Consider the following 10,674-nt stretch of genomic DNA (forward strand, 5'->3'; position numbering starts at 1 on the left):
TTTTTAATTTTAGTTTCTTGTGTATAATTTGGAGTTTAGTATGACGTCCATTATCACTGAACTAGTATACATATTTGTTTAGGGGCCAGCTGAAGGACGCCTCCGGGTGCGGGAGTTTCTCGCTGCATTGAAGACCCATTGGTGGCCTTCGGCTGTTGTCTGCTCTATGGTCGGGTTGTTGTCTCTTTGACACATTCCCCATTTCCATTCTCAATTTTATTTTAAATAAAGCTGCATGTTTATGGGGCCTTTATTGTGGTATTATCTCTGTATAAACATATGTAATCCGATGAGGAATGTTTCTAGTAAAGGTTTCATATATTAAGACGTATGTTATACAATAATATATATGTAGCTGCATACTAAGTATCATCATCCTTTACGACCGACAAAAACATCGCTGATTTTCAAGTTATACAATCTTCATGTCATAATACATCATTAAATATTTTATATAACCCAGCGAGGACATGCATCACTTGACTTCCGCAGGCTATATCTTTAAATAGCCTGGTATCGAGAAGTCTAAGGTGCTGGAGACAGTTCGTCAGTACTGACATGATTTACAGCATACCTCTCTAAAATTCTCCGTTAAGGAATTTAAAAATTAATAAGAAACTACTTGAGGCAAATTTGACATTATGTTGATTTGGCTTTTCTTTTTATGTCAATTTTGGTCAAATAACTCTTCATTTGTTCAGGTACTTATCCATTCCCGGCTTTCACATTTATAGGTTTGAATATTCCTGATGAAAGCAAGTAAGAAATTTATAAGCATTATTTACATTTACTCACAGAGAAAACATTCGTACTCACAAACAGTAGACAGACTTATGTAACATAGGGAAACATACAATCGAGTGTCACAAAATAGCCAACAAGGGTCTACGAAATGTATGCAGTTTACTAATACTAGCAAGACTAGTAACTCGATTGCAGTCCACTGCACCAGGACACTAGCAAGCGGAATGTACTGATTTCAGAAGTAATCATGACGACACGTATGATAAAAAATCAATGCCAATGATGCGACTGCTGAAAACAATGAAATGCCATAATTTCAATAAATAATTCAAGCTGTAAGTAACTCAGTTTTAAGATAATAGTCCTGCAGTACATATCAATCACGTACATCCATCCGATAAATAAAACTGTTATCCTATTATTTGAAAGCATTTAAACTTAAAAATTCAATTAAACTTAAAAAATCAATTTAAAAAAAAGCAAGAAGATTAATTACCTTTGAGGAAACATTGAACGAAATTAATTTATACATGTATGTACAATCTTGACGACAGTTTTTAAATTTGGCACGTATGATATATCTATGCATGTGTCTGCTTGTGTGTCTGTACATATGAAAATGAATTATGTACTACTTTACATCCTTAGGTTTGTTAATATACTGATGGTTTAAAGAACTCTTACTACTGCAATATGTATCTGATTAGATTGACATAAATGAATCGAGTACCTGGTATGTATAAATATGCCAAAAAACATTGTAATGAATAAAAAAAAAAACTTTCAATTTGGTGCATACGAACAGCTTTTCTTGATTTACCTACAACGATAAAAAGCCAGTGGCGTAGCACCAGTGTAGAATTAAATAATTTTATAAAACATTTTTCCCAATAAAAATTTTACTGGAAAATTTCCCCTTCTGGGTGGCTGCTGCCCTCAAACCCCTTGCTTACAATCTATTTTCAAGTTGCTACGCCACTGATTGCCGTATAAATGCTTGGATATTTCAGGAGCTATATGTTCAAAAAGAATAGCCAAATTCACCTTAGTTCAGCTTTGCCTGTCGGAGTTGGGCCTTAATAATTTCTAAATGTATCAACGGAGATTGTAAGAATAGTATTAGAAATATCATTACATCACTTTTTTGTGCGGAAGAATAAAAAGTATGATTAACCGATTCACTAGAGAACTGCAAACAAAGTCTTAACAGCATAAAAAGTAAAATATTTTTTTAATCTACGGCATTCGATCCGTATGTCCTATGCACGCAATTCACCATTACATTATAAAGAATACCTAGAAGTAAAATTCTAAAGTATGAAACTTCATGAGAGTTTCCGAAAGTTAAGAAAGTTAAACTCAGGGTAAATCCCAATTACTATTGAGGTTTTCATTGGATTTTTTTTTTATGCCTAATGTATTGTTCTAAACTTTTTAAAAATGATTTGTTTTTATTTATTACGAATAGACAGAAGGAAGGAGAATACTTTTGAACAATAATTGTTTTTTGAAGAGAACTTTTAAATATACATTTAAACTATACTAAAGATACTAATCTTTCTAACAGGAAGTTGTTCTCTCTTTGTTACATCTGTCATAAAACAGTTACTCTTAAAATATACTGAAGATACTGTAACCTATCGCAATTCCCACAGAAATATAGGTTAGGCCATTTTATCTGTGGTAAATTTGTCATGACAGATTATGTTTCCCTTAAATATATGTCAAATCATCTCAGAGCAGTTAAACATACCTGAAGAAGGCACATCATTGTTTATTTGCAATGCTTAACAGTTCCAAAATATTTACTAATTACTAAGTAATAGGAACCCAAAATACCTTTTCAATAAATTCTGACCTCGGGGGAAAATATTTTCGTGTCAAAAATTATCAATAATAAGGTTTACTATTGATTAAAATTTTCGAGCATCAGTAAATGGCATATAAAGTAGTAACCAAAACAGCAAGTAGGACATTAGGTAGGACTGTTAATTGTGAAGAGTTAACTTATGGAATAACACTAACTATACAAATTTTACTGTACCAGATGCGCATTTAAACACGATATGTATCTTCAGTAATGATTGAGGTTAAAATATTTGAAAGTCCAAAACCTCTCTAGATGAGGCATCATATTAAACGTCCCCATTCTGATTGGACATTGCTGCGAATTCATACATCCAAGTGGACGCCCCACTTTCGCAAGGGTTTTACTGCCAGTCGGAAGAAGACCAAGACACGACTAAGTTTCTATACTTCCAGTTAAAAAAGAATACTAGTAACACCCAGCATTCCCATTCAAGCACTAACGGAGCTCGAAATTGTTAAACTTCCGTAATCGGACGAGAACCGTCGTTTTCGCCTCGATTTTATTTAATTGGGAAAGTATTTTATATCATTATCTTTTAAAGAAACAGAACCATTTTATTTGAAAATGAAAAAAAAAAAAAAAAAAATATACAATGTATGTAGATGTGTACATACTACGTGTATTTCTTATAAAATCTCTTATAAATCTTTTTAAATTGGTGCATGCATACAAAAGTTTTGAATTGTTTTATGTGTTTTTGTGATTCTTATTATAATTTGTTTGTGGTGAGACTATAAAAATATTATTGAATCTATATCTACCAAATTCAGACACCTGTGGCACAGACAACATCACTATCCAAGTTATAGACATACATGGAGTATGATGAGTTTGGAGTCAACTAATTTTTGTTTTTTTGGCCCCCTATGGGTTACTTAATAAAGAGCTGCGCTATGAGCGCATGATACACGCGTCGTTTTTTTCAACGAATAAAGTTCCATAACTCCTCAATGTCATATCAGAAATTTATAAAAAAAAAAAACGAAAGGGAGGTTACTTTAATAGATATAAGCCAGTCACCAAAGTTTTACAAAAACTGCTACAAAAAAATTGAGTTATTGTCCGAAAACTGGAAAATCCCCCCTTTTTAATGAATAAAATCCCATAACTCAGAAACGTAAAATTTAAAATTTATAAAAATCAAAAGGGAGCTTAAGTCAATAGATATTAACAATTCACCAAAGTTTCAATGAAAACTGCTCAAAGCATTTTTGAGTTATTGTCCAAAAACTGGAAAATCCCCCTTTTTAATGAATAAAACCCCATAACTCGGAAATGTAAAATTTAAAATTTATAAAAATCGAAAGGGAGCTTACGTCAATAGATATAAATAAATAAACAATTCACCAAAGTTTCATGCAAATTGGTTGAAATGTTTTCGAGTTATTGTCCGACATGTTGACGACGGACGTATGGACAACAGTATACCATTACGTCCCATAAAAGGGCGTATAAAAATTATTTGTTATCATTGGTCAAGTTTGCATATACATTGCATAATGGAACTCCTGATTTAAGCTTCAAATTTCTATATAGTTTGGTAGAATTCCACTGATTTACTGGTCATCACGAAATTGGTTTTCCACTATTATTCTATCCTTAGGGTAAATATCAAAATTCAGAAGCCTTAGATGAATGTGCATTTACAGTTTTGGGCATTAACTTATAAATGTTTAGATGTTTGACAAACAACATAGCATGTAACATATTTTGAAAGTACATCATTTAGTGTGTATGTCCTATACAAACAATGCAATTCAAATTCAACTTGGTAGTTATTAATTACTCCATCAGGCAAAGTTGACATTAGATGAATCTGGCAGTTCTTATTAAGTCCCTTTTAGTTAATTCACTTCTGAAGTTTTTACATATTTATGAGGGGGTGGACAGGGGGGTACCCTTCTCCCACCTCCCGCCCCCTATCTCCCACCTCCCACTTTAGAATCTTTTTTTCTCTCCCACCTCCCGCCCCCAGTTCTCCCGCTTCCCATACCCTCAAAAGCTGTCCACTCCCTCATTTATTCCTTCAAGGCTTTAAGATGTTGAGGTTTGAGTGTTACTGATGTAGGTCTTTCCAGATCTTTTGATGCACAAAAAAGGGTTAATTTCATTTACTACAACTATGACGTTTAATGACCTTGACTTCTTTATGTTTATTACAATATTCAACATTGTGTATATACAATATAACACAAGAATATTCACATTACAATGATCAATTAAACCAAGTCATATATCATCAAAACACAATAAAGCAATTAAATTTTTAGTGACTTGTACAACTATATTGTCCTTTAAAAAGTGTGTTTTTTTCAGAAATAATTCTCATGCTACGTACTTACATGCACACATAAATAATATAATGTTGTAATTTATATTTAAGTATGTACTTAGGTGAAATTAACAAAATCTAGAATTTAAAATTGATACTATAAGTCAGAAGAGCATTAGTTAAGGAACACCATTAGCTAAATATATTGATAGGTTATGGAGCTCCTTTTCGAGATATTTATTTTTTTTTAAATGGCGGTAAAAGGCTGACTTGGACTTTTACCTTATATTTGCATTGGTATTATTTGGGTCTCAAATCGAAAAAAAAGAAATCTAGAATCTGCTTAAATTTTGGTAAATGACCTTTTATGAGCTATTGAAGTCTTATATGAAAAGAAAAATGGGTGTTATGGGGCAAAATATTTTAACCTGTATCGTCAGAAAAAAACCAAGGAGACCGAACATCTGACACAAATTCCTAAACCTGACCCATCCTTAAAATATGATAAGGTAAACTTTAACGAACTCTGACTACCATTGGTAACTAATACTACTACTACCAGGTATTGAAGGACCTGTAGTTCAGTGCTTGTTGTTTGTGCTGTATGTCATATTTTTTTTTCGTTTATTGTTTTGTACATTAATCAGGTTTAGAATTTGATAATGATAGATAATCCTATTTATTCCTTTTAATCAATTATGTAAATTGTCTTGCCATGATACAAAGGCTGTTATAATTTGGGGATTCTGATCCCATGCATCTATACACTGTAAGGATTGTTTCAAAGATTTTAATTTCTAACCATTACAAAGCTATAAATGGATCAAAGAGGAAAAAACAATAAGCTCTGAATTTTAAATCTATTTTTGATGGATTCTTCTTCTGTAAGTTTCTAAGAATTTTCCCCATCTGATCTTTCAATCATATCTGACCTAGTTCCTATGGTATCTACACAAAGTTAGGTTCAAAGTTGCTAAAAGAGGGACGAAAGATACCAGTACCAGAGGGACAGTCAAACTCATAGATCGAAAACAAACTGACAACGCCATGGCCAAAAATAAAAAGACAAATAGACATATAATAGTACAGATGACACAACATAGAAAACTAAAGACTAAGCAACAGGAACCCCACCAAAAACTGGGGGTGATCTCAGGTGCTCCGGAAGGGTAAGCAGAGCACAGACAATATTTTTTTATAACATTGGAGTTGCTGCTCGTTTTTGGCATTGAATGCCACCTACCAAAGAATTAAAATAGATTTGCTGTGACTCTTACAATGTTTGATGCTATGGTGTTATTAAGTCAAGTAAATATCATGGTCACTTTGGCTTTAATTATACAGTGGTAACATGTAGTTCCTGGCATAGCATGTTCTAAGGTATACATGAGGTCATCAAATTCATTCATTATGATCCTAAACATTAACATGCCCAGACTAAGTGGGCTCTTTCCAGAGTCATGTCATTATCCATGTGCATGCCATTAATAATGTTTATGCAAATATCACAATAAATATTCTCATTTATAAACTCTGTTTTTTAAACAAATACAATCTGAAAATGTCTATAAAACAAGGATATTGTAAAAATCTGCTTATCAACTTGAATTTAGACAGAAATTCATTATGATTCATTTGTTTAAAACTGTTTAACATCAAAGGGCAGTAATTTATACATATCAAGGACAATTTCATTAATGACAAATGCATATACCCTGTGATGTTCTATATTGACACCCAGTCAGCTATTGAATGTGTTAGCTCATAAGGTTGCAGACTGTAGGAAAAATGTCACACATTATTCTTACTATAAGCCAAACAAGTATTTGCTTTTTAATCCACTCCCCTTACTTATTGATGCAGCAGAATATACCAATTGTATGATCATTTGTTTGACCAAGTCCCTACCAGGAGACTACAGAATTGGTGGCAAACAATTTACAAGATATTAATCATTAACCTCAGTTGAATAATAAATTTCCAGGATGAAAAATATATCATTATCAAGGATCTGGAAATTTTTCCACACAATTTCGGTCATTTTGAGATGGTTGAAAAGTTGGTGCCCCTTTCCAAATTGTCGATGTCAACTTGAGTCTTGACTAGATTCATAGCATCAACGAACTTGTATTGCTGTTTCATCGCATTTACTAAGTAAATGTCTTACCATTACCATGAAGAACAGTTTAGGGAAGGCAATAGTTTAAAATTGAAATGATTTTAATGACTCAAAATGGTAAATCTCTCAGACATTGCTAACGTTTCTTTCGATTTGACAAAAGTTAAAACCGGAAGTTAGCGATAATGTTAAAGTACGAATAATTCTGGATTCATTTCCGGGATTTGTTTTGTTTATCAAATTGACAGGAAATCACCGGCTTTTTATGTTTTTTTTTTATTTTATTACCTTTAAAAGTGTTTGAATGTAACACACAATAGTTGCACTCGTTTAATTTAGCATGAAATCAATTTGCATTTTACGATTAAATATTAAATTTGCTGAAGACAATTTCACACATGCGTATTATACAGTAGATAAAGCACATGAAAAAATACTTTTTTCTCCGTGAATTTAGGTTCAATTTTTAAATCAGATTTGATGATTGTCTTTGCTTGAAAAGTAATTAAATAATGAATACACTTGTCAGAGAATTTCAATTTTTGTTAAGATATTATTCTGAGCTTGTGATCACTGTCAGGTGTGAATTAAAACCACAGGTAAAAAGTGATTAGCGATCATTAGCCAATGTTTCCCGGAGGCATTGATATAGATATTAGGAGGGCCCTCAGGATTATCAAACTACTGGAGTGGCAGTTTTATTACAGGAAAGGGATTATAAACAAAACAAGTGATCACAACTTACACAAGACAGTGCAAAATGGCGATTAAGAAATCCAATTTCAAACATTGAGTCAATGAAATGACCGAAATTACTTCTTTAAAAAAATAAAATTTGTCCTAAATCCCAATTACTCGTTTAGGACAAATAGTTTCATCTTAGGACATGACTGGCATATATGACTGTTTCCGGACCCTTGATCATTATACATATGAAACAGATAGCTATATTTGACTGCAACTTCATGATGATTTACATCATAAAACAAAGAATGTTCTTTTTCACATTATCAAAAGAGAAGAATCAATTATAGTGTTTTTTAGTTTTTCATAATTTCTGTGTGATTTAATGTTTGATACAAAAAAAATAATGTCATAATTATGTTTTACAAATGAATATCCACTAAATCAGCCTTCATCAAGTCATCCAAAAATGCTGATTTAATAAGCCCTCTGGTGGTCGTATGTTTCCATTATGTTTTAGACTATTCTGTAAAAAATCTTCCAACCTTGACATTGGTCCACCTCCACTTGGGGAAGCCACTCTTTTTAACTTTGGTAAGAATTCCTTTATCAAAACATGTAATAACTTGACAAACTGTTTTCTATAATCTCTGTATAAAGCATGTCCTGTGACCTCTAGAAGGTCAAATGTCATTGTTGCTGTAATATCAGGAAGAGGCTCAATGTTCATCACCATTGACAACCATTCCCAAGCATGCTCAGTGCCATATGGATTAGGACCTCTTGGAGGATGAGCTACCATGACTGAAGCATAAAGTCTCATTATTCCTGACATTCTTTTAAGAAACTGATCTTGTTTTTCTGCATTTCCTTCAGAATCATACTTATATCCCAAAGCCCTGAAATATGAAGTATAATGAGTAAAAATTTTTAATCCTGGTATCTGTGATGAGTTCATGTAAAATACAGGTATCCAGTTATTATACACTGCATATTTATGTTGACCTTAACATGTCTTTGTGTTGTTGATTTGCTATCTCATTAAAGTATATTCGACATTACTTTTTATTCATATATTTTCCTAGAATGTCCTATAGTTATAAACAATATGAATAGGAGCTTGAGTAAAAGTTTTTTCCACAAAATTTTCTTTTATATTCTAAAACAAATGAGTGCAAATTTTTATCATTGTAAACCCTTCACTGTCGCATTTTTTCCAATTATAAAAACATCACAACAATTTCTGAATTTACAGTATTTGATATGTAGAAATTATGTTTCTCTTAAAAGGGCTAGCTACGAGAGTGAAATAATAATTCGCTTTTAGCAACCAGTATGGTTCAATTTTGTCAAAATAAGCTAAAAAACATTGATGATGAATTATTCACTTGCAAGTGAATAATTCGACCTCATTGAATCCATATTCATGTGAACTTCAATTTAACCCCTAAGCTAGAGATGGATAATGCATGCATTGTGCATGTTAAGTTATTTAAAGGGAAAGAATGTCAACATTGAAAGTGAAACAAAGGTAAATCATTTGATTTACTGATTCAATCCACAAAAAAATCATTCTTATACAGGTAAAAACGATGATTAACATATATTTTTAATCTATAATATGAAATTAAACAGACCTAGAAAAATCAAATTACATGAGTTCACTTTCTATTTATATTTCTATTTATGTTTATATTGCTTATATGACCATCGGAGGTATTTGGAGGTCAACTCGATAGTTAATTAGATGGCGTCAAGACTAAAATACACACGAAACAAAGTTACTTATTATCAAGCCTATGCCCTGTAAATAGTTTATTTTATACTTTTTATAATTTGGATAAATGTTTTATATGGTAATAAATCAATTATGAGAATTTGAGTCAAATCAGTGAACATGACTTTGACAGCTAGTGCCCCTTTAACAAAGTCAAAACAAAATAATAATGACTTAACACAGACAATAATCAACTGACACACAGAAATGTATCTAAACAACTGACACACAGAAATGTATCTAATCAACTGACACACAGAAATGTATCTAAACAACTGACACACAGAAATGTATTTAATCAACTGACACACAGAAATGTATCTAAATAACTGACACACAGAAATATATCTAAACAACTGACTCACAGAAATATATCTAATCAACTGACACACAGAAATGTAACTAAACAACTGACACTCAGAAATGTTTCTAAACAACTGACAAACAGAAATGTATCTATACAACTGACACACAGAAATGTATCTAAACAACTGACACTCAGAAATGTATCTAATCAACTGACAAACAGAAATGTATCTATACAACTGACACACAGAAATGTATCTAAACAACTAACAAACAGAAATGTATCTATTTTTAGTGAACTTTCATTGCTTTGCTACTGTCTACTTTATATATCTATCAGAGATCTTTTTTATAATACAAATGCAGCAGAAATTACCAATACACCTTTACACAATATTTACATAGTAAAAAGAGATTTTAATTTGTTGAAATCAAAGTTTCTAGTCTATAGAGCTCTAGGAAATAAATGATTTGAGGCACTGTATATTACCTTAAAATGATTAATATGCTTTTTATTTGGTGCAATACTTTATTAATTCTTTCTCAAATTTGTCTGCTTTTTTTGTTTAATTTTTTTTATAGTAAGAATGGATGATAAAGGGACTGCATTCAAGACAAGAATACTTGAAGAAAACAAAAGAGCTGGCTTCAAGAGAAAGATAGAAATATTTCAATTTGTATGTTTGTTTCTTACTTCAGATAATCCTCCATAGATTGTCCATCAGATTTACTGATATGGTATGGTACTGTATATGGACACAGCTGGTGAAAATGTCCCTGTAACATAGGGAGTATGTCAGGATGATCAGCTAACAACCCAACTGTAACTGCTGCTATAGCAAAAGCTGAACTGTGCTTAGCAGATACCTGCTCCTCTCCTTTTTTCTGTAAGAGAACATAAT

At 31.9% G+C, this 10,674-nt stretch overlaps 1 protein-coding gene across 2 annotated transcripts in view; it reads right to left on the reverse strand.

The window, feature by feature from the left end:
- Positions 1 to 4,741: 4,741 nt before the first annotated feature.
- The window catches only part of LOC127710776 (mRNA export factor GLE1-like), a 40,475-nt gene continuing 34,542 nt past the window's right edge, over positions 4,742 to 10,674 (reverse strand). For both annotated transcript variants that reach the window (XM_052216735.1, XM_052216736.1), the window contains 2 exons: positions 10,467 to 10,657; positions 4,742 to 8,588 (listed from right to left, as the gene is read on the reverse strand). In XM_052216735.1, the coding sequence (XP_052072695.1) occupies positions 8,144 to 8,588; positions 10,467 to 10,657 (636 nt within the window). In that variant the 3' untranslated portion in view covers positions 4,742 to 8,143. The remainder of the gene's footprint in view (positions 8,589 to 10,466; positions 10,658 to 10,674) is intronic.

This window comes from Mytilus californianus, unplaced genomic scaffold (genome assembly GCF_021869535.1).
Source record: "Mytilus californianus isolate M0D057914Y unplaced genomic scaffold, xbMytCali1.0.p SCAF_8, whole genome shotgun sequence".
In the NCBI taxonomy this organism is placed as follows: domain Eukaryota; kingdom Metazoa; phylum Mollusca; class Bivalvia; order Mytilida; family Mytilidae; genus Mytilus; species Mytilus californianus.